This window comes from Prionailurus bengalensis, chromosome B3, assembly GCF_016509475.1.
Source record: "Prionailurus bengalensis isolate Pbe53 chromosome B3, Fcat_Pben_1.1_paternal_pri, whole genome shotgun sequence".
NCBI lineage: Eukaryota > Metazoa > Chordata > Mammalia > Carnivora > Felidae > Prionailurus > Prionailurus bengalensis.
The window spans coordinates 26,503,533-26,528,729 of record NC_057355.1 but is presented as its reverse complement, the minus strand read 5'-3'; the positions used below and the strand labels follow the sequence as shown (position 1 = coordinate 26,528,729).

At 40.4% G+C, this 25,197-nt stretch overlaps 1 protein-coding gene across 3 annotated transcripts in view; it reads right to left on the bottom strand.

Annotated features, from left to right (window-relative positions):
- GABRG3 (gamma-aminobutyric acid type A receptor subunit gamma3) overlaps positions 1-25,197 on the bottom strand; it is a 718,893-nt gene that overhangs the window by 638,218 nt on the left and 55,478 nt on the right. For all 3 annotated transcript variants that reach the window (XM_043554901.1, XM_043554902.1, XM_043554903.1), the window contains exon 3: positions 22,571-22,638. In XM_043554901.1, the coding sequence (XP_043410836.1) occupies positions 22,571-22,638 (68 nt within the window). The remainder of the gene's footprint in view (positions 1-22,570; positions 22,639-25,197) is intronic.

Below are 25,197 nucleotides of genomic sequence, written 5' to 3'. Positions count from 1 at the left end.
TGGATCACCAAGTCCAAAGGCTCTGCATCAGAGGGTGGGTTGGCTCTGAAACCATGCCAGTGCCCACTCTCAGGAAGAGAGAGAGGCTTGGTTTCTAGGCCCTCAGCTGAGTAATGAGAACCTGAGAGGCATAAACTTTACTCCCAGGGTCAGTGAGGATGCAGCCCTTGGGCAGTCATCTGCAGGCCTTTTGCCAGAGCCTCCTCCTAGGCTAAAGCAGAATACACCCCTCCCAGGTGGGGCCCCACTTTGCCCCTGCTGGGGTATCAACTCAGCCCTCCCATACAAAGTAATAACTCTGTTTGTGTTATCACTTTACTAAATATAAATGAGCTGTGCTTGATTCATTTGCTTGGACCCCCCATTCACTGGTTTCTCTAATTTTCTGTAATTCAGTTGTTTCACAAATTAAATTCTTATTCAGGTTCAAAACATTTAGCAAAATGACCTCTAATTAAAACCTAATAGATCCAAATAAAGATAAAGTACAATTAAGTGTTGTCTCCTAGGCTGAGGTGATCCATCTTGACTCCACTTTTAGCCCACAAATAGATTTATAGTGTTTCTCTCAGATCAGCAAAGTCAGTAGCAGCCCAACAGCATATTCAATAATATTTCCAGCTTGTTTCTTTTAAAACAGAGCCTGATCATGACCCTCAAAATCTAAAATTGTTTTTTATGCTTGTGAAGTATAAATTTGAAAAACTTAAAACTCTGTATTGCCAAATGTATTTCAAGTATTGAAAATTCCCTTTTCCATATTCAATAATTGGAATGTCAGTATATATGGAACCACCTTTGTCCTTCAGCTGAATGTTTTCAAGTGCAACAGACATATGAGAACCAAGAATCATGAACACATATCTGATTTGTATAATTAATTATGCTATGACCTTGGGGCTCCCTCTAAGCCAGGCTATGGACACATCTTTGGTCATCAAAATGATAGTCAGTTCCTGAGAACTACAGTAATGGAAGTGCTGGGCCTCATTCTTCTTCAGTGAGTCTGCAGATAATCATGATGACCTGTGAGGATGCTATGTATCCTTTACATAAGTGTGTACCTCTGGACTTTTTATTCATCAATAAGTTTGGTGATGTAAGAAACACAAGACTGGAAAGTCTCACTGAGTACATAGACACTTGACCACAATATTCCTTCAGAGAAAAACCACCTAACAATGTCCAATATGCTGGATTTTAAATGAACGTGTGGCGGTTTATCTCTGGAAAGCAAGCGAGCATGAGAAGTTATGCAACTAGCTGAGTAAGCAACTGATACCATATGGTCCCACTGAAGACATTATCCTATGTTGTCTTTCACTGTCTCAGGGTTTTAAAGAGAAGTCACTGAAGAAAGATTTAAAACAAAATATACAAGACAAGAAAGACATATAAGTACAGCCATGATTAACAGTTGAGTTTGTGTATAATTCTTCATGAAGACATCATATTATTCTAAGTATTTGTGAGCTGCAGATGTGCCTGATGATATTCTACCTCCACAAGAAGGGTGCCAAGACAAAGGTATAATGAATGTTCTCTTCCATTCCTGGATCAGAACAATATTGTAAAACCATGTGCCTACTTTCTAACCTCCAAAAAACACTCCTCCCATACCAAAGAACAATAAAACATGAACATGAGGTGGCTTTGAATTTGGAGTTCAAAGAATATCCTGTCAATATGTTAGCGAGAAAAATTAAGTATGAAGTATCAGTTTTCTCCTATAACACAGAACTGCAAACCAAAGACTCATGAGGAAACAGCATGTATTATAAAGACATGTGACCTATCTCCCTCACCTTTATATACACCCTGTTTCCTTGTCAGTCTTTGGTTTGCAGTTCAGAGTGCATAGCAGTTAGAAACACAGCAAAGGAAGTTTTGCGGCTGTCTTCCCACTGCTGGAGAATACAGGAAGAGGCCACAGAGACACTGAGGAAGAAGAAATAATTCATTAAAAATAAAAGGACTCAGGGCATGCCTCCCAGCTCCCTGTCATCATTCTACACTCTGAACTTTCGATAGTTCTTGAGTCAAGCTAACATTCACAGCCCCTCTCCACTGCATTGACACAACAAACATATTTAGCATCACCATTTGTTTACAAAGGCATCGAAACTCTGCTCCAAAGTTAGCCAAGGTTTCTCAAGAAATTAGAATTAATTGGCCCATTGGTAAAGATGGAGGTTTGCTGTAAAGTGAAGGGAAAGCCACTCTGCAGAGTGCACACTGCATCTGGAGTGGACAGACCTGACCATGGGTCTCAGGCCACGGTCTAACTGCACTTGGTTCCCTGTCTCTGAAAACATGCTGGTAATACTGACCTCACAGGGCTCTGTGAGGACTAAATGAGATAATTTGGGTAAATCATTTGGTGGATGTGGGAACTCAGTAGATGCTAGTTCCCTTCTCTTTTTCCTTTCATTGAATGTACATCTGCTTTTGAAAAAGCAAAGTAGTGTGACAGGTGACATCCCCCGATACCTAGCAATTTCAGCAGATTTATGGTTTTGTGTTCTAGCCAAAAGCTGTTTAAATTGATTGTTGCCAAAGCATATATCACCTCATTCATTCCAAATAGTTTATCTTGCAGTAGACACTAGGTGCACTCCAGAAAGAGGAAATGGATAAAGGAACTATTAGGCTGAGTGCAAACCAATAAGGATGGAGCATAGGGTAGTAACTTTCTCAAGTCCGTTCTGTTGATCAGAGTTGGTGAGATGTTTTGCCCTTCTTGCATTTTCCAAGCAGCGCTAAGCACGAGCCCTTTTTGCCTGCTGTTCTTCCTGTTCAGGATGCCTGATGCCAACCTTAAGCCTCCCACTACCTGGTCCCCTGGCGTTTCTCAACTTATCTCTTAAATTCTCACAAGTTCCTCAAGAAATCCTCTGATGTCTCTGATCCAGGTCAGCTCTGTTAAAACATCACTTCAAAGTTGCTCACCTCAACTTGTGCAATAATCTGTTTCAGTGGTTATGTGAATTCATGACTGCTATACTTTACAGGACTTGTCACCTTGATTTCAGAGTCTGCATCTAGTTTTGCTCCTAGCACAGTGACTGACTCAAAGCAGGTGTGTGGTCATCAGCTTCTAAAAGAGCTCCCAAAATCTCCTCTTCCTGCCATTATAGCCCTTGAGGATATCCCCACCTTTCCTGTGGGTTGGATGTAATGGTATGCTCCTGCTGAACAGAATATATCAGAAGTGATGGGGTATGACTTCCAGATTAGATTATAAAAACTTGCCTCTTACGTACCTAATCTCTCTTCCCCCAATCTTCCTTCTCTCTTCCTCCTTTCCTTCCTCCTTTCTACCCTTCCTTCCTTCCTTCCTTCCTTCTTTCCTTCCTCCCTTCCTTTCTACCTCCCTTTCTTCCTTCTTTTCTTCCTCCCTCCCTCCCTTGTTTCTTTCCTTCCTTCCTTCTTTCCTTCCTTCATTCTCTCCTTCCTTCCTCACTCTGTCTATGGCTTCTCTCTAATAAAACCAGCTGCCCTGTGGAGAGGCTTGTGTGGCAAGAAATGCAGGAGGCTCTAGCAAAGGCCCAAGTCCAACAACCAGTGAAGAGCCAAGCCCTGCCAACAGCCACATTAGTGATGCTGGAAATGGATTCCGCCCAAGTCAAACTTTGAGATGACTGCAGGTCTGGCCTCATTTGCAGCCTGTGAGAGATCTTAGAGCTGAGATGCCAGCCAATCGTGTCCAGATTTCTGACCATAAAAATTATGAGACAAGAAATGTGCCAATTTAATTCACTGTTAAGATAACATATTACAAAGCAATAGGGAGCCACCATACTCAACTGTATACTCCTGACCTGATGGAGAAATACATATTACATCCAAGCAGCAAGGGGAAAAATGTGTTTTTCTGAACTGTAGAAAAGTGCAATAGGCCACCGAATTCAATGCAATCAACAATTCTTCCTGAAATTTGTTGAAGAAAGCATCTGAAGTAATAGATGTTGGAGTTGAGCTGAAAACATGGAAATCATTTGTCTGGGCAGGGAGAAGCACTCAGACTGTGGAAGAAACATATATAAGCTAGTCAGATTCAGGTGAAGCAAAAGATAGTTTGGGGTCAGTTTCTAGGTCCTGCATTTGCAGGCTTATGACTGAGTACAACACACAAACCTACAGAGAGAAAGTCAACAGTGATATTTGGTAAGTATCTAACAGACATGTGGACCAGGCTTTATGATTACACCAGAGAGTCTCCTGCCCAGCCTTGAGTGATGGCAGAAGACTGCTCAGGAGGAGAACAGTAAGAGTTACATAGGCAAATAGAGGGGCTGAGAGCATTCTCTGTGGAAGCAATGACACCAGCCAAGGTACAAAGTCCCATAAACCTTGTAAAGAATCTGACATCCATGGCAAGGAGTTTGGAGCTGAGCCTGGAAGCATTGCTCACATTGAAAGAATGTGAATAGGTAGTCATGAGGAGTAGCTGGGACGCCCCAGGCCAGGGAGCCTTCTGCAGTGTCATGCCAGCAAGACTTGGTAATGTGCCAGCAGGTGAAAGGGAAAGCAGGTGCCTGGCGATGGTAGCCAGGGAAGGTTAGCCAGCTGCAATCACACAGCCACATGAAAGGGCAATGGGGCTCCCTAAAACATTTTTCAGTAGAGGCCTGGCCAGCTCACTTTGTGCATTTTGGAGGGTTCCTTAGCAGCCATGTACAGGAAGGATAGAAGAGGAAGCAGCTAAAGTCAGGAGCAGCAGGAGGGAGCTGCAGAATTCTAGGTAAGGGATTTTCAGACTGGGTTCTATGGAGCCCAGGAGGCAGGTGGCTCCCTGAAGTTGTGGGAGGGTCCAAGTGGCATGGCTCCAGTTTCATCCTCCTACTTGACTCAGAGAAGCTCCAACATCCAACCATTTTATATATTTCGATTCTGTGTAAGAATTTAGGAAGTAGTGGTGGGGAGGTTGTGCAGCTATTCTATTGAAATTCTCTAGTTCAAGTGAAAAATCAATGAAGAATGATTTCTTCCAACAGCAGTGAGAGTGGGGATGCAGAGGGTACCCACCAGGGTAGTCCTTTCCATCAACCTAGGCCACCTGGGTGCTGCATCCTCACAGACAGATGTGGTCTCTAAGAACCTCATTCACTGAGGTCAGCTTTGGCTTTCTGCCTCAGTTTCCTCTAAAGAAATCAAACACCACAAAATAAGACCCAAAACAGGAGACCTGGTTTGCATGTAGTAGAGGCTTGTTTTAAATGATGTTATTCTTCCTTCATGGATATGAAGACCTATCAGAGGACTTCCTGTACCACATTAAAGACCAGATCAGCTCTACCAAACAGGAACTGCAGTGACCTAAGTCCTTGGACTGAGCACTTTTCCTCTCACTATGTCTTCCTGTGGATGCAGAGATAAGTTTAGAGCTCTGACTCCATGCTGATAGCATCACCTGTCTAGCAGTCCTAATGACAATACATATTTGAAAAGTAAAAGACACAAGATCAAAGATGATTCTGACTCTGCCTATTTGTTTTGACTGGCTGATTTTGTGAATGAATATGCTGCTAACAATATGGAAACCAAGAAGCAGAAGTTTGGGTTGACAAGTTAGGATGTTTAATTAAGAATCTCTGAACGAAAAGTAGTTACTAGAGAGCCATACAAGATATACTAATAAGTCAGAAATCATTCCTACAACTTAGGCTATAAAAACCTCATAAAATGCTCAAATCATAGAATTGTTAAATTAAGGACCACTGTGTGTATATAGTGTATTAGTGCATATAGCATCTAACGTTCTCTCCAATAGTTGTTAGTCTGTCCAGCACTGCTTGACAGAGAGGGATTTTCAACAAATATAGTCTACAGATGTTCCTTAAATACTGGATACTGGAAGAGTTTCACCCACCAGTGCACCTGACAGAGAGGTCAGCTCCTTACAGAGAAGGGGTCTTGCTGGTCAATTTCATCAAAACATAGTTATTCAGAGAAGACTGGACAATTCCAGAAGGAGAAAGGGAAACTGAATTCACAGGGTCACTTTTTTATCTCATGTATATTCCTTTTAAAAGCTTAAACCTTAATTGCTTTCCTCATTCAAATGTCTTTCTCAAAATCTCTTGTAATTTCCCCTTTGTGTCATTGGCTCATGAAATCATATGACATTTACTTTAGAAGAGACCAGAGAGGACCCCACATGCATGTTTATTCTCCCCAACAATGCCCCCAGAACCATGGCTTTCATGGGGCACTTCAGTGACCTGGGAGCAGTCGCCTCTGCCCTTTGGGAGAGAAGGTGCAACAGGCCTGCCTCCAAGGCCCAGCCATTCTTTCCATTCCAGTTCTGTACTGTCACAGAACTTCAGGTGCTCTTGGGTGGACAAAGAAAGAGTGGGCAGTGTGGTTCTTGTAGATTAGAATGTGTCTCAGGATCCTCCCAGTCCTGGATGGCTGCCTGGCAGCCTGAAGGCAGTGAACTCAGCAAATGGTGCTGGATAAGCTGGATGTCCACTCTGCCTGGACACTCACTTCATCCTAACTGGCCCTGTTCTGCTCTACTGCCATGAGCTGCAGGGGCAGCACCAAGTGCAGGGACATGGGTAGTGGAACAGCTGTACCACCAAAGCAAAAACTTGGCAGAGACAGCAAGGAAAGGAGAACTAAGATGAACAAAGAAAGGATGGCAGAAGCACAAAGGAGGAGGAAAGTGTCTACATAAGGAAGAACTTTCTGGAAAGATAAAACAAGAAGCAGACTCTCTTAAGTAAGCGGCTAAAAAAGTCTAAGGGAACTCCATGATGGGAACTTTTCAAGACTGGTCTAGCGTTAAGACACCTATATTTAAAAATACCTTCTCTTTAATTTCAGAGTTGAATTAATTCTTAATATTCATAACATCATTTCCACTTTGAAGATTATTTTCTTACAACTGACTTTCACAAACCTGTACACATTTATTAATCCTCTTCTATGTGCACAGAACCCTGGAAAATCAAAGCAAGAGACAAAAAAAGAACAGTTCCCAACGATTGAACTGAAGAAGCAGTTAAAAATGTTAGGGGTCATACATACATTCAGCCAATAGGTATATGAAGAAGCATGACCTGAGTGACACAATTGAGAGTTCTCATTTGTGTTTGTTTTTGTTTATTTGTTTTGTTTGTTTTTTTGTTTGTTTGTTTTACTGCAACAGTAGCTGCAGAAAGAATGAAGTAAATGGTAGTGGTGAAGTGTCTTCTGGAGTGTGGGAGCCTTGATGAGTGAATGCAATCTTTACAGAAAGAAAAATTGGATAGTCATTCCAGGAGAAGAACAGGATGAGCAGAGACATGAGCTAGGAAAGGGAAATTGGGGGTGTTAGTTCAGCATGCCTGGAGCATCATGTTTCTGGGAATGCAGTGGGTAGTGAGTCTGAAACATGCTGGAGGCAAACTGTACAAGAGCCACAGTGCTGGCTGACAAGCCTTTATTCCACAGGCATCTGGGATCCACACAAGGCATTCCAACAGAAGAGCGGTGAACTGAGACCCGCGTCTAGGTAGACAAGTGAGGCATCTGTGTGAAGGCAATGTGGGAAGGAAAGAATACTGTATACAGGAAAGCCAATCAGGAAGCTGAAGTAGCCCAGTAAAACAGGTTGAGAGCCTGAAGACAGAGCAGAAAAATTAAAGATACAAATGAAAATAGTTCCTGCAGCAAAGTTCCAGGGAGCAGAAGGAGACCTGTGAATGTAGGAAGGAGAAGGGCAGGATGTGACTGAGAGAGCCCATGAAGAGCCCCTCCCAGGGCTCGCCTGGATGAGAAGATGATGGGCAGGCAGAAGAGAGGCCAGACAACAGTTGCTGGAGCCTAGGATGCATCAAGGAGTAGGAACGACTGACAGCCTCCAAGAAAACAAGGTGTTCTTTGTTGCCACCTGCAGTCCTGGAAGCACAGGGGGAAAGTGTGCCATCTTCTCTAAAGGTTGGCCTCACTCAGTCATCTCCATATTCCTCACAAATGAGGAAGATAAAATATGTACACCTTTCTCTCTTTCTCTGGACATTTCCTGCCACCTCTGCACCTGTGCTCTGCCCTTGCAAACACCAAACTCCAAGCACTCCTGAATGTCCACACTGCATTGTTCACATCCCCCACATCCTGATACTGGGGTGAATGTGGTGGTCACTCCAAAGTGGGAAAGTTATCAACTGGTTTCCTGAGGCTTCTACTGTCAAGGCCATTCTTCTGGTCCAACCCTGGCCACCAGGTGAGGTTGGCAGTGTCAAAAGCAGACTGCTTTTTCAAGAAAAGGTGGAGAACAGTGACAAAGCACCATGACCCAATGGTAGTGGGCACATCTGCAATGGGACAGGGCCATTGAGAAGGAGGACACTTTCTTCAGTGACAATAACCAGTATTCATGGTACTCTTTCACTGCAAAGGAAATGTCTGGGTCTGGGGAGTGGTAAGACCTTGGTATAGAATGTCATGACTAAGTGGAGCCCTGAACACAGTGTTCATATTTTATTCATATTATTCCATGTGGTTTCTGTATACTTCAGGAAATTCCTGACCACACAATGTAAGTTGCTTCCATTATAGCCGATTTGAAATGATGTTTGTGGTTATTTCTAGGAAAGAAAAAGTATCAGAATGTCAGATTCTTTAGTAGGGAAATAATCCCTAGTCATAGCATTGTGGTTTTCAGGAAAATGATGTTTAACTGTAAACATGATTTTGAACTGCGGCATCTCTTTCAAGAATCTAAATCATTCTAGTAATTTAAAATGACTGAACTGTACCTGGAAAGAACCACAGGTGAACACATTTCTCCTCATTTTCTTCTCTATTATGGGTGTTGTTGATTCTCCCCTTCCAACTGATTCAGTGAGGCTAGGCACACACATACTTATCTGGTTAAGATAATCTAACATAGACACATGCCCAGCATCATAGCAGGTACTGTAAGAGGCACAAGAATGAGAAAGCAGCCTATAACTTTGGGCCTCTAAAACCTAGATTCAATGGAAAAAGGTGTGCACTTCCAGTCAACACCAGTATTTAGTGACCCATGCCTGGTATTGTGCAGGCACTAGGGTTTGTTAGTGAAAACGATGCTAAGGATCCTGCCTTCCAGAACTCATATCCCTAAATATTATCCCTGCTATTCTGTTCGCAGAGTGCTTCATCCATTCTATCTTTCCTCCACATCACCCCACTCACCAACTTCAAGTCTACTCTGAATCATACATCTGTCCTAATCAGGGGATGACAGACGCACAAATCCATGCCCTGGAGGACTTCTGAGTCTCACTGGATGTGAAAACAAGTGGTTATCCCTTTTACGGAGGTGTTCTGGCCACGGCAATTATAAGGGTGCCAAAACACAGGATGTTCACTTTGAGCTTTGGATTTACAACCCTTGCAGATCTCATTCCAAGTATGAAATGGGGCATAGTGGCCAGGATGAGCTAACACCAGTGGCTGCCACCCAGGAAGGAAGAGGAGGGACTGCCATTCCCCCTTCTGCATAAGCCCATCTCAGCCAAGGGTCATATACAGTGGACACCTGTATATGGACACCTTCCTTGCCCACCTAGGGAGCCTCATTGCCCGTGAGCTGAGAACAGCTGCCAGCCTGATCACAAGCCCCAGTTATGGCTCTTGCTGAACCAATGAATAGCTTGGTTTCTCACAGTGGGAAGTTCATGAAGCACAGTCATACCTCTAGAACCAGCTTTGGATTCAAGTCGTATTTCCACTTACTCTCTATGCTGGGTCTCATGTTGTTCAATATTCTCTCTTTTTTAAGTTTATTTTGAGAGAGAGGGAGAGAGAGAGAGAGAGAGAGAGAGAGAGAGAGAGAGAGAGAGAGAGAGAGTCCCAAGCAGGCTCCACACTGTCAGCACAAAGCCTGACTTGGGGATCGATCCCACAAACCATAAGATCATGACCTGAGCCAAAATCAGGAGTCAGACGCCTAACCAATTGAGACACCCAGATGTCTCTCATGTTCTTCATTAGTAAGTGGAATGATAATCCCTAACTCACAGAACTGTCCTAGACTAGTAATGTAGTATGAAACACAATCCAAGTAGGGAAGCAGCTACACAAAGAGGGAAGCCACACTTGCTTCCACTGACCTGTCAATCATCCCTTCTGTGATGCTGAGTCCTGAGAAAGGGGTAAGGGTAGTGGGTGAACTACAGCTTCCTTGAAGCAGCAAGCCAGTGTCACATGAAAAGTGACAACCTCTTATAAATGACCAGAACCTGCATAATATGGGACGGGCCCTGTCTTAGTTTGCTAGGACTGCCATAATGAACAACCACAAACTGGGTAGCTCAAACAATAGAAATGTGTTGTGTCACAGTTCTGGAGGCTGAAAGCCCAAGATCAAGGTGGTGGCAGGGCTGATTCCTTCTGAGGCCTGTGAGGGAGAACATAGTCTTGGTCTCTTTCCTAGATGCTGGTGGTTTGCTGGCCATCTTTGGCATTCCTTGGTTTGTAGACCTCTGCCCTCATCTTCACATGGTATCCTCCTTATGTGCATGCTTGTGTTCAAATATTCTTATTAAGGCTTAAGGCTTATTCATTTATTTTAAGAGAGAGAGGGAGAGAGAGAGAGAGAGAGAGAGTTGGAGAGGGGCAGAGAGAGAGGGAGAGAAAAAGAATCCCAAGCAGGCTCCACACTGTTAGTGCAGAGCCCGATGCAATGCTCTAACTCAGGAACTGTGAGATCAGGACCCAATCTGATCCAAAATCAAGGGTCGGACACTTAACTGACTGAGCCACCTGGGCACCCCCAAATTTTCTTTTTATAAGAACACTAATTTTGTTGTATTAGGGCCCACCTTTCTCCACTATGGCCACATCTTAACTAATTACACTGACAATGACTCTATTTCCAAATAAGGTCAAATTCTAATGAAGCTGGGAAAAAAGACTTCAATAAACGAATTTCAGTTCAGGGGGTCCTGATGGGGGGATGCGATTAGTCCCATCATAGCCCTCATTAATAAGATTTGTAGATGCTATCTGCTGCCTCCAGGGAACTGGAGGACAAGGGTAAAGCTGGTCTTCCAACATTTGCATAGTCAGGGTACAGCATTATTTTTGAAAGATAAACTACATAATCTACCTATTTAGTAATTTCCATAGGTTTCCTCCTGAACCTAGAATAAAATCCAAACACCTTACTATGTTATCTTATTATGCTTATTGATTGCATCAATAAGCAATCATATCTAGCTGTCTCCACTTTCATACAAGGAAACCTTGAGTGTGTGGTCACATCCAAGTGTTTAATTTCTTTGTGGATCTGCTCATAAATTGAAGCAATATTGTTTGTGTTTGTTCATTGTTTCATGCCATAAGAATTGAAGTTGGATAAATATTGTGGCCTTTTGTGGTTTATTACACAAATCCCATGATCTGCCTCTGCATCTGGCACATAGCAGGTATTCAGTAACACTTACTGGATTAACAAACTCTGCTAGCCTGTGAGTCATCCTTGACTTCTCCAATTCTCTAATGCCTAAATGCAGTTAATTGTCATGTCTAGGAATTTACATTTCTCAAGTCCATACTCACCTCTATATGCCACTACCACTATTCAGGTTCAGGACTCACATTTCTTATACTGGATTTGCATGGCAATCCTTACACACCTCCCATTCAGTCTTGCCAGACCCTACTGTCATCCCCCACAATGGTACAGGAGGGACTTCTCTGAAAGATACATGTGACCAACCACCCTTAGGAGCCTGTAATTGTACCTTGCCACCTGCAGCAACACCTTGGCATGGCACTCTGGTCCTTCCAAACCCACCACAGGTGCATACTAAGGCCACAGTAAACTGAGTGTTGTTTCCTGCTTCTAGGCAATCTGGACCTGTGTGAAAGCTTGTGGGCACCCTGTCAAGTTGAGATGTGACAGCTTTCTCAGATCCCTTAATATTGAGTCCAATTCAATGGCCCACCCTTTCAGAAAATAGTTTTTATATACAACACAAATAAGGTGCTCTTCTCAGAGGTACATCACATAGCCCATTTGTGAATAATGAAGGATATCAATTGTGAAATACACAACAGAAATTGAAAACCTCAAGATGAAAAAAAATCTATTCATACATTTGAAGGAGTTTGTGTGCAATATCTCACTAACAAAGAACATACAGATGCTTTATTATCATTACAGCTATCTCTCTGTTCTTAAATCACTGAAAAGTTCACATCCATTCACACAATGGACATTAGTGTTCCACCCTACCAGGTAGTATCTCTGATGATATTTTGTATAAAATGGTGAAAAATTCCAACACACAAGAGGACAAAGAAAACAGGACATATAGTGCAAGTTTAAAATGCATTGATTTTACATTTAAGATATGCTTGTTAGAATAATTCACACTGATTTCCTTTTTACTTTAAAGTGTGAGTGGTGGCTCTACTATCTTCCAGACAGACAGCTTTTGAGATATGACATGAGGATTGTAAACTTTAGCTTTATTAGCCAGAAGCTTGGGTGATGATATCAATGGCCTCTATAGGTTTGTCAGGATTGATTTCTTGCAACAGTGAAAGCACTGGAAAAGTGTTAGCTAATATTAATAGATAAAGAGAAGTTAATTTATTAACTAATAAAATTGTAACCTAATGACATGGCAAAGTGTATGGTGTGCAGGATGTGTATGTGTTCACACATAAAGATACACTAATGGGTATGTAGGTGGAGAAGCAGACACATGTAACACATACTTATCAGGGCATCTGGAATGAATTCTAGGGGAATCAAAAAGAGATATAGGGGCTCCTGGGTGGCTCAGTTAGATAAGTGTCTGACTTCAGCTCAGGTCATGATCTCATGGTTCGTGGGTTTGAGTCCCACATTGGGCTCTGTGTTGACAGCTCAGAGCCTGGATCCTGATTCTGATTCTGTGTATCCCAGTCTCTCTCTCTCTGCCCCTTTCCCACTCATACACTGTCTCTCCTTCTCAAAAATAAATAAACATTTAAAAAAATGAAAAAAAAAGAGATATGGGTGTTGGCTCAAAGGCTCACAGTCAGGTGGGCACTTGCTACAGAATGAGACTTGAAAAAAGCCTTTAAATATCATCTTCTTTCTCAATCTTTGGGATTCCTCCTAAATTACAGAAGTCATTGTCATTTACACTGTGTGGTTCCTCCAATGTATCCTATTCTTTTTAAGTTTTATTTATTTAAATGATCTCCAAAGCCCACAGGATCAAACTCACAACCCTGAGATCAGGAGTCACATGCTCTTCTGACTGAGCCAGCCAGATGCCCCCCCTCCAGTGTGTTCTATTAGTTTATTTAGCAATGTGTTTATTCTACATATTATTTCTACTGCTGTTAGCTTGGTTGGAGATGGCTCTCTGTCCTGTGAAGAACCAAATTTCAAACACATAAGCTTTATGTGCGAAAGTATTATTATTCATTTATTAGAAGAATATTAAACCTACATATATAAGACCATCCTCTTAAACAATCTATAACAGACAAGTGCTCTGATCCTCTAAAACTAATATCGTCAGAAGAAATACATCATTAACTTTCTCTAGTTTCTCTTGGAAAGTCATTATATAGGGAAAACCTGGACACCCTGGTCTCTAGAAAATTCCATCTTCTTCACTAATCTGAAGGCATTCAGGGAGATTACTAAAGCAAGAAAAAAAAAGTCCAACAGTAATGTTTCACTAATGCTTTACTCTGAGCCCCAAATCACTTCTTTGCTGATTATTATAAATCAAAATTTATTCCATCTAAATTTAAAAGTTCAAACTAAAAGTGTATGGCTATGATGGGATAACTCGTCATAGACCAACACTCTCACTAAGAACATACAGGAAAGCTAGATAAAATACACATTTAAAAAATCAAATTGAGCAGATGGGAAGGCAGGCTGGCCATAGTAGACCACATTTCCCACACACTGCCTTCTCCCCAGAGTGTATTTCTTGGTAGTCTGGTGCATGATGTGGAGGAGCTGAGTGGAGAATGGCTGCTAAGAATATAGACCTCAATAGAGCTTGAGGCAAAACTGGAGTTTGGGGCAGCCAAGGAGTCCTAATTGGAGAGGCTGAGATTTCAGAGAAAACAAATGATAAGGAAGTGAGCCATACTAGTTTTCCCTCAACACATTTACTGATCAAGCTGCATAAAAAATTGGTTAAACATCAGTCATAAAAAATGGCTTAAAAAGAAGAGCAGAATTTTCAGTCAATTTCTAGTGCCAGAAACATAAAAATTAGAGTTTAGGATCTTTTTGGAGTGACACTGGGAAGCATCCAAGGACTTCATTTGGGACCCCTGGGGAGCTATGCCCTCTAGTAGGAGGAAAACAGAGCACAACAGAGCCTCCTGAAAACTCCAACCCAAGCCAGCTCTGACCTCCAGACATGAGAGGAAACATCACCCGAAGTCTCTGCAAGTTTCTGTACATAATCAAACTTATCAGGTACACCAGAAAATGGGGCCAAACAAAAGAAAAACAAAACAAAAGAGAACAAAACAAAACAAAAGAAACAGACAATAAAAATGGTGCCACAGATGACCAGATATTTCAGCTATCAGCCACATTTAATGATTAATATATTCAAGGAAATACATTGCAAAATGGAGAATTTTACCAGAGAACTAACTTATAAACAATCAAGTTGATATTTTAGAAATGAAAAATACAGTAGCTGAAATTAAAAATTCAACAGTTGGCTTTCACAGATAACTGGACACAGATGACGGGCAATGGTCATGTTGAAAGGTAGTCTGGAAGTTTTTCCACTGACTGAAGCATGAAGCAAAGGAATGTCAAAAAGTCCACAAGCATACGGGACAAATGGAATGTGAGGGAAATGTTTAACATTTATGTGACTGGAGTATTAGAGAGTGAAAAGGGGCAAAGAATGGTGTAGAAGCAAGATTTTACAAAATAATGGCCAAATATTTTTAAAAACTGATGGAAGGTATCAAAGTACAGATGCAAACCTGCTATGAACCTTAAGCAGAATAAATGTAAAGAATACCAAAACAAGGGTGGCACCGTGGCACTGCAACCTTCCTTCTTTTAGATTTTCTGGGCTTAGATGTTTTCAGAAAATTTTTTGAAGCATTTGGCATCCTGTAGTAATAATAGATCTTTCTGTAATGGAATGTAACTTCCTCCCTCCTGGGCTTCTATGATTCCACATGGTCCACTGACTTCCCCTCTTAAAACTGCAGCCAAAAGTGAAGGAGATCGGATGAGGTTCACAGACGTCAGAGCAAGCTTTAAGGGCCCACAATTCTTCCCTTCCCCTAGTGGCTGCATGTCTTCCTACAAGTTTTGTATTTTAGGCCATGGAGCATATTCTGGTGATGTTTAACCTGCCCTCATGACATGTACAGCTGCCCCCTTAATCTCTGGGTAACACACAATCACAACCAGCTATTACAGTCACATCATGTTGATTTAATCAGTACATATCTTGGATTTCCTCAGATGACTTAGCACCAGTTCTCTTAAAAACAAAGGCAAAGAAGCCAGTCTGAGAGGGCTACATACTGTGGGATTCCAACTATATGACTCTCTGAAAAGGCAAACTATGGAGACAGTAAAAAGATCACTGGTTGCTGAGGTTGGAACACAGGGATGAGCAGGTACAGCACAGAGGATTTTTAAGGAAGTGAAAATATTTTATACAATACCACAATGGTGGATACATGTCAATATACATTTGTGAAAACCCAAAGAATGGACAACACCAGAAGTGAACTCTCCTATAGATTTTGGTTAATAATAATGTATATTCTTTTATCAATTGTAATAAATGTTCCATACTAATGCCATACTTTAATGATGGGAGCAAGGGTGTGTGTGTGTGTGTGTGTGTGTGTGTGTGTGTAGAAGCATATGGGAACTCTATGTGATTTTTGGCCAATTTTTATGTACATTTAAAAATGCTACATGATGTGAGTCAGAGAATAACAAATGCTATATGATCTTATTTTAATTTTTTAATGTTTACTTTTGAGAGACAGAGATAGAGAGAGGAGAGAGAGAACAAGCAGGGGAGGGGCAGAGACAGTGGGAGACAAAGAATCTGAAGCAAGCTCCAGGCTCTGAGCTGTGAGCACAGAGCCCAACATGGGGCTCAAACTCACGGACTGTGAGATCATGAGCTGAACTGAAGTCGGATGCTCAACGAACTGAGCCACGCAGGTACCCCTGTATGATATTATTTATACGTGGAATCTAAAGAAACTGAAATCTCACAATGGTGGCTGTCAGGGGCTGGGAGTGCAGAAAATGGAGAGATGTTGGTCAAACATCAGAAACCTGCAGCATCAAGATGAATAAGTTCCGAGAAATCTAATATAAAGCATAGTGATTATAGTGAATAATATTGTAATATACAGTTAAAAGTTATTAAGAGAGTAGATCTTAAGAGTTCTTGTCACAAAAAAGGGGGGGAATGGAGGTGTTAACTAACCTTATTGTAGTAATGATTTTGCAATATATGTATATCCAATCGTTAAATTGTAAACTGTACATTTATACAATGTTATATATCAATTCTATCTCAACAAAGCTGAGAAAACATTTTAAAGCTCCTCTAAAAAATAAAGTCTATTAAAAGGCACCTAGGTGGTTCAGTCAGTTAAGTGTCTGACTTCAGCTCAGGTCATGATCTCATGGCTCATGAGTTCAGCCTCATGCCTGGATCCTGCTTCAGATTCTGTGTCTCCCTCTCTCTCTGCCCCTCCCCCACTCATTCCTGCGCGCGCTCTCTCTCTCTCTCTCTCTCAAAAATAATAAAAAATAATAAAGTCTATTTTTTTTTAAAAAAGAAAAATGATTCTAACATTATAATCACTCTGAGCCAGTATCATCTCAACTTCCAAGTTATAGCTGAGGCTCAGTACGTGCTGTTGCCTTATTTTGATATTGACTGCAGAAGTGCAGTAGGTCCTTGTTGGAAGCACTGCTCTGGGATCTCCATCTTTGTGAGCTGCACATACTCACTACAAACACAGTAAGTGGGAAAGAGCAGTATCTTCTCTAACATGACCTTGTGAGGATCAAAGGATATGAGGTCGATAACACTGAGTAGATATCAAAGCATTACTTTTCTTTGTTACTTTCCTAAAAGGTTGCTTATGGTGAACAGTCTCAAAAATAAATGTGCCAGATCTCCTGATCTGCAGACTCCCAGTCTTGAAACAAACCATGCACAATTTCTGTTAAGATCTGTGCACATTTAGGGGCGCCTGGGTGGCTCAGTGGGTTAAGCGTTTTAGTCTTGATTTCAGCTTAGTTCATGATCTCACAGTTCATGAGATTGAACCCCATGTCAGGCTCTGTGCTGATAGTACGAAGGAAATCTCTTGGGAATCTCTCTCTCTCTCTCTCTCTCTCTCTGCCTCTCCTGCTCGCTCTTCCTCTCTCTCTCAAAATAAATAAATAAACATTTTTAAAAAAGAACTGTGCACATTTAGATATATTGTAGTGACAAAGAGAATGTGATTAAAGATGACAAAAAATAAGATTCTCGGGGCGCCTGGGTGGCGCAGTCGGTTAAGCGTCCGACTTCAGCCAGGTCACGATCTCGCGGTCCAGGAGTTCGAGCCCCGCGTCAGGCTCTGGGCTGATGGCTCAGAGCCTGGAGCCTGCTTCCGATTCTGTGTCTCCCTCTCTCTCTGCCCCTCCCCCGTTCATGCTCTCTCTCTCTCTGTCCCAAAAATAAATAAAAGTTGAAAAAAAAAATTAAAAAAAAAATAAATAAGATTCTCTTCAACCCATGTAAGCATTTCTGATTTATTCAATAACTAGAAAAACCATAAGCAATTCTCAGATAAATAAGACAATGAAATCAGTCTGTTAAACAATAGACTGAAATGCCGCTTCATTTTTATTTAGCAAGAAGAATGTATGAAACTGAATCTTCAGTATTAATAATATCAATTTAAGAAGGAGAAAAGTGGGAGGGAGGACAGGAAAAAGAACTAGAAATTATTGTTTTCTCTCTCTCTACTCAAATGAATGTTTGGTAGGAGGAAAGGAATAAATTTATGAGGCTAAAGCCTGTAATACTAAAGCATTACAGTCAAAACCCCAATACAAATTTACATCCTTAAGTCCCATACACATCTCTAAATTGTGCTTTTCCCCCCATAATATATTCTTTAATTTGATATTCTTGTTCTCCCCCATATTCTTCTTTTTTATTATTCCTGACTCAATTCCCAATACCCACTCACACCATCAGTCCCCTACTCTTAAATCGCTTTTATTTTTCATGAGGTCCACTTTGAAGAACCTTACATTCTTTTGAAACTGCATTGTTTGGTGTCATAGATAGAGTGGACGTATGTGATATATTCAGTGATGTGAGAAGAACTCCTTTATCATGTGACTTCCAAGCAAAGTTTGGAAGTTTGGTGGTTTTCAAGTTTCGACCATAAAGGTTAGAAATAGTCATCCTTCAAGAAGCAAATGCATAAAGAGGATTTTTAGGGTAGTGAAACTATTCTGTATGATCCTATAATGGTGGATATGTCTTCACACATTTGTCCAAATCCACAGATGTACATCACCAAGAAGTGAACCCTAAAGCAAATGTTTGAGTGATGATAAGTCACTAGGTGGTCACAAGGGGAAGGCTGTGCATATGTGAAGGCAGGAGTATGTGGAAAATCTTTTACTTTCCTCTCAATTTTGCTGTGAATCTAAAACTGCTCTAAAAAAAGTCTTTTAAAAAATAAACATTTATGTTTATAAAAGCAATTCTTTTTTCAGCCACCTGCTTATTTTATTTTATTAATTTTTAAATATGATTATTGTTAAGTTAGCTAACATACAGTATACATAGTGTGCTCTTGGTTTTGGGGGGGAGATTCCTGCGATTCACCACTTATATACAACACCCAGTTCTCATCCCAAGTGCCCTCCTCAATGCCCTTCTCTCATTTTCCCTGCCTCCCCTGACCCCCCACCCCCCATCAACCCTCAGTTTGTTCTCTATATTTAAGAGTGTCTTACGGTTTGCTTCCCTCGTTGTTTGTAACTATTTTTCTTCTTTCCCTCCCCCCATGGTCTTCTGTTAAGTTTCTCAAATTTCACATATGAGTGAAGACATATGATATCTGTCTTTCTCTGACTGACTTGTTTCACTTAGCATAATACCCTCCAGTTCCATCCACGTTAAAGAGCCCAAACGTCCCTCAACTGATGAATGGATAAAGAAGATGTGGTATATACATACAGTGGAATACTACTCAGTGGTGAAAAAACCATTCTGAAGCTCCTGACTAATGACCCTCTTGAAACATTCCTCAGCGCTACTGGATACTCTCCCCTCTGGGACACTTAGTGTTGAATTTATCTTTGTTCTGTCCCCCTGTGTACCATAATGCTTTGTTCATGAATCTGAACCTTACTCCTTCCATTCATCTTTGTCTTAACCCGCACCCAGCACCATTCATGACACACAACAGTCATATGGCAAACATTTACTGAATGAACAAAGATGGAAATAGAGAAATTCACCCCAGAGAATATAGGACTTGAATATTTAAATGTACCTTTGTGTATCTAGATCAATCTATCATCTCTATCTATCTATCTATCTATGTAACAGACCTTTGCCTATGCCTTACACTTTGCTTAGCTGACATAAGTTAGTAGTACAATAATATTCCTCTTGGTAGCAGACAGGGTAGCTAGAGTCTAGACAACTCTAGCTCTTCTGAGAACTGACCATAATAAACATGTCCCTATTTCCAGAGCAATGCATTTCCTGTCATTCATCTTGCCCACTGTTGCCTAGACACTTGCTTCACTTTCACAAATAAAAGGCAACCAACATTTATTGCTCTAGCCTTTCATTGCAGTAGACACACCTCCTGGAAAGAAAAAAAATGGACCAATGAAATTTCAAGGTATTCAGGGCATCTTTTAAGGTGGGGGGGGGGTTAACTGGAAAAGATTTTTACTCAATCTCCTCACTGGTGGGTGCCTGTGTGGCTCAGTCGATTGAGTGTCCACCTTCAGCTGAGGTTATGGTTTCGCAGTTTGTGGGTTTGAGCCCCACATCAGGCTCTGTGCTAACAAACAGCTCAAAGCCTGGAGCCTGCTTCAGATTCTCTCTCTCTCTCTCTCTCTCTCTCTCTCTCTCTCTCCCTCCCCTCTTCATGCCCTGCCTCTCTCTGTCTCTCAAAAGTAAATGTTAAAAAAATCTAACACCAGTATTTTGGTTTGTCTGCCACAGGATGTATATTATTTTAATGCTAATTATTTTTTTCAGATGATGGAGGTCTTACAACACCTCAGACCATTTTAAGATCATTCTCCCCACCTTGATGAAGGGGTCAGAGTAAATTATTTTAAATAATGATTTTAAATCATTGTCATTTCTATGCCATGTACTTTCTCTCTCTCTCTCTCATTTTTAAAGATAATTTTTTTATTTTTTATTTAATTAATTTATTTATTTGACGGAGAGACAGAGAGAGAGAGAGAGAGAGAGAGAGAGAGAGAGAGAGAGAAAGGAGCAGAGGGAGAGAGAGAGAGAAGAGAGAATCTCACAACCATAAGGTCATGACCTGAGCTGAAATCAAGAGTCAGATGCCTAACTGACTGAGCCACCCAAGCACTCCTCTCTGTCTCTCTTTAAAAGGGAGAAAAGGGGTCTGACTAGACATATTGCTGGGTATGAACTAATCTCACGAATTATGACCCACACATAACTTAGATGAAAGTGGGTCTGCACACTTCCCAAATGCCAACGCCCATCTGAGGAAAACCTAAGGATGAAGCCCAGCTCTTCAGAAAGGCTCCAGGGCCTCAGTCCCAGGTAGGTCCAAGGTGCTGCCTACCCACACCCTGCTCCCTTGGCATTCAAATAACATGCCAGCCCCTCATTCCCCAATCGGGTCACACACCCGTCTTCCTGACTTTTACTGAGGACCTCCCCATGCTATTCCACTTGGCAAATCTCTGTCTATCGGTCAAGTTTCAGATTGAGACCTCATCAGAGAAATCTATTCCAAAGGCCGCCAGCTTTCCCAAGAGGTTGCCTATAGTTAGCAGAGTCCTTATAGCATTCTGTGGGTGATTGTCACTTAGCCTCCTCCTGTGAAGCCTATGACTTCCAGGCAGAAATTTCTATCAATTCCAAAAGTAAAGCTTAATCCCGAGCACAAAGTAGATCTCAAAGTTATAACTTATGAAAATCCATAAGATATACAAATGCAAGCAGTTGTTTCTAAAATAATTTTGTAACTCTATCTCTATGGAGGCACTTCTTTCTTAGTATTAGACATAAATTAGGGTTGGACATAAGGGTGATAAATAATGTGGAACTAATGTAAGAAAATAAAACCCCAGAATAAGAAACAAATGAACTAAGAAGTTATTATGCTTTTTATGCAGTCAACTAAATAATTATTTATCAAAGAAAGGAAATATTACATTTACAATTTACATTTTACAATCTGTAGCCTATAGGCTGTGTAAAATGAATTCTCTTTTATTCACTTCACCTCTTTGCCAGTGTCCCATCTCCAATTTATGGATGACACATTTTTTAAATGAGTCACCCATAAATATAATTTTACCCCTACATGGAAAACTTTCTATCATCAGAGAAAAAATGAACACTTTTAATATCTGGCAATGAAAAGAACTGATTTTGCTACTAATTCTGGAGGGATTATTTCCATCCACAGAACATTGCAATGAAAAGACAGCATCTAAGTCAGCATTTTGGCAATCCCCCCACCCTGAAGCCTCACCCCCCAAATCCAGGAGCCAGTGTGGAGCACTGAAGTACAAAGAAGGTCCCCAGTATACAAGATTTCCTGCAATCACTGGGTCCACAAATGCAAATGTGTGGTCTTGGAACCCTGCACACCACTTAGGGAGCCACACCACGGGCTGTAGCATCTTGCAAGACACTTTTACACTAATGTATTTCAGCATCCCAACACTTTCCTCATAGCTAAGCACTTTTTTACAGGGAAAGCCTTCTTTCACATTGTAGTTACTTTTGGAGCTCATTTTGCCTCTAAGTCTGTGAAAATACCCTCTCAAGGAAATCACATACTTGATCTCATACTTTCTCCTGTTCAAAAAAAAAAGATAATTTATTTACCCACATAGTTCAAACTGAAGAGAAAAGTATACACTGGATAATCTCAGATGCTTTCCTAAAGAAAAACACTAAAGTCCTAAAACACTAAAACACTAAAAGTCCTGAAAAACTGACCAAAAGCCAAAAGCTGTCATTTATATTCATCCCTAATATTAATGAAATAAGATATAATCAATGACTGCATAACTGCAAATAATCTCATCTGAAAATCTATGTGCAATAAATACATGTGTGGACAAGGTAGGAAATGAGGTACCTTTTAAACAGTAGAGCCATGTCTCACTACTAGGGTCATAAACTCCACTCTGACTTTTTAAAATTATTTTCAGTTTTTAAACTATCAATTAGGGCTATAGACTTAAGAATTCAATTGTGAGCTTAAACCTGCATGATAAATCTCGAGCAGAAACTCACAATGAGGATGTAAGCAAGAAGTGATGAGGAGGTGCTCAGACCAGAAAAGAGCTTCTTACCATGTTTATTGATGACACAGGACCAATGCTGTTAACATAGATGTCAACGTCAATTACGGTCGGTTTTACTGTGGAGAAAAATACATGTGTGTTAACACTTTGAGCCAGAGAGACTGAGGAAAGCAGTATTCAACTTCCTTTGACTCATGCGCTAACACCTCACGGGTATGTTGGAAAAGGGTGGATTTTCTTTTGGATTTGCCTTATAGTTGCAATTCAAACCCTGTCTTCCTTTTTAAAATTCTCAAAGGATGAGAGATTCTTACTTGTATTTAATAAATTCTTGGGAAAAAAGGACATTTAATACACTGAAATTTGCCAGGAATAGATGGTTATAAAGATATTCTGCAATATTTGTTAAGCTGATTATACAGAAAAAAAAAACAACTATAAAATGATAAAAACAAAAGACAATACCTAAGTAATTTAATGTCAGTTTCCTATAAAGCAAAACCCCAGTGATGAGTAATATCTGAGATGGCTCCAGTTCCTTATCCATCACCTGACTGCCTAGCTAATGATCTAAAACAAAGTGACTCAAAGCAAAGATCTGGAGAGTACATGCATCAGGGAAGAATAATGAATACTGATAATTGTTATTGTTAGAACTTAAAGACATTTACACATATCACAGATTTATAATCTTATAACTTAAAAACAACACTTTAGTAAGTCAAGGAATTACAGTTTCAACTACGAGGGCATAAAATGGATATGATGAGAGACTGTAACCCAACATTGTGCATCAGAGGTAAAAATGCTTCATTTCTCCTGAAAGAAAACAATTTCTCTTTCCTTGGTAGGGACCAGTAATGAGATTGCAAGAGTCAGGAGCTCATGACCTCTGAAAATAAGGAGGTTCTCTTTCCTCAGTATTTAGCAACTGATAAAAGGAATGACAGCCCCGATTTCAGAATATTTCTGCCCCAGAGGAACATGAACAAGACTCTAAACCTTTGCACATGAAACAAATTGCTTCTATGGAAACAAAAGTGTTTGTATCTGCAATCATTTCAATAAACTTCCTTTAGTTTTGCTAAATAACTAATAATTCACAAATGAACTTCTTCACTCTACTTTTCAAACTATAAGTGGCACTTCTGAGCTCATAGTCTCATTAAATTGCATATCCAGCAGTCTGTAGCCCAAGCCATGTTTTCTGGGCCTCCATGAAAATGAAAACAATGATTATGAATTCGCACCAACCACTCTTAACATCTGTCAGGACAAGCAAGTCATATTAGCTTCAAAAAGCTGTTGGCATTTTGGAAAATACCCAACACTATTCTATATATTATGTATGTAGTGTTTACATTTCATAAAATGACTGTTCTTCATTTTAGACTGACATTTGTTAACTACTACAAATAGTAGCATCTTTCTTCAACTTCATTGGATTCAGCAAGTTGTCTGTCTCCACCAGACACTGCATAACCTTTGGTGATGTCATACAAAAGCCTGTGTTAAGTCAGTCCATTGAGAACCTACTTTTTTGCAAGAGAGTTTTCTGGTTGTTTTATGGTATTAGAGCTTAGGCTTCCAGAGCTCTTAATCTCATTAAATGAAAAAGGACCTACAGACATAAAGCCTTAACAACTTGAAGTGGGAAGTGCCAAATGAGTATTAAGTGTGCAATGAAGGTTTTAAGGAATAACAGTTTGGAATAAACACACACACACACACACACACACACGGGCGGTCGCATACATGTGCACACAAAACAGGGAAATTGTTTGAAGCAAATAATCTTATAAAGCAGTACCATGCTAAAGTAAAAGGAGCTTTGTAAGAAAATGGCTCTGACAGTGGCACTTGGGAAAGATCACAGGTGGGCTCAAGGTTTATAATTCAAAGGCTCAAGATTAGGCCCTGACAAATGAACTTTGACAAGGGCGCCAAGATCATTTAAATGGGAAAAAGACAGTCTCTTCAACAAATGTTATTGGGTAGAATGGATATCCGCATGAAAGAGAATGATGTTAGCCCTTACACTATGTACAAAAATTAACTTAAAATGGATCGAAAACCTAAAGGTAAAACTGAAAACTATGAAACTCTTAGAAGAAAACATAAGGGTAAAGGATCATGACATTGCAGTTGACAATGATTTCTTGGGTATGACACCAACAGCACAGGCAACAATAAATAAATAAATAAATAAATAAATAAATAAATAAATCTACATCAAAATTAAACTTCTGTGTATCAGACACAGTCAACAGAGTGTAAAAGCAATCCAGAGAATCAGAGAGAACATTTGCAAATCATATATCTGATAATTGGTTAATGTCCACAACATAGAAAGAAATCCTATAACTCAACAACAAATAAGCAAAAAACCTAATTTAAAAATGGTCAAAGGACTTAGACATTTCTCTAAAGATATACAAATGGCCATTAACCACATGAAAGATGCTCAACATCATTAGTTCTTAGGGAAATGCAAATCAAAACCACGAGATACCACTTCACATCCGTTATGATGGTAACATTGAAAAAATAATATAATAAGTGGTGGCAAGCACATGCAGAAAAATATACTCTTGTGCATTGTGGGGATGCAAAATGATACAGCCACTGTGGAAAACAGCATGGCAGTTCTTAAAAAAAATAAATAAATAAACATA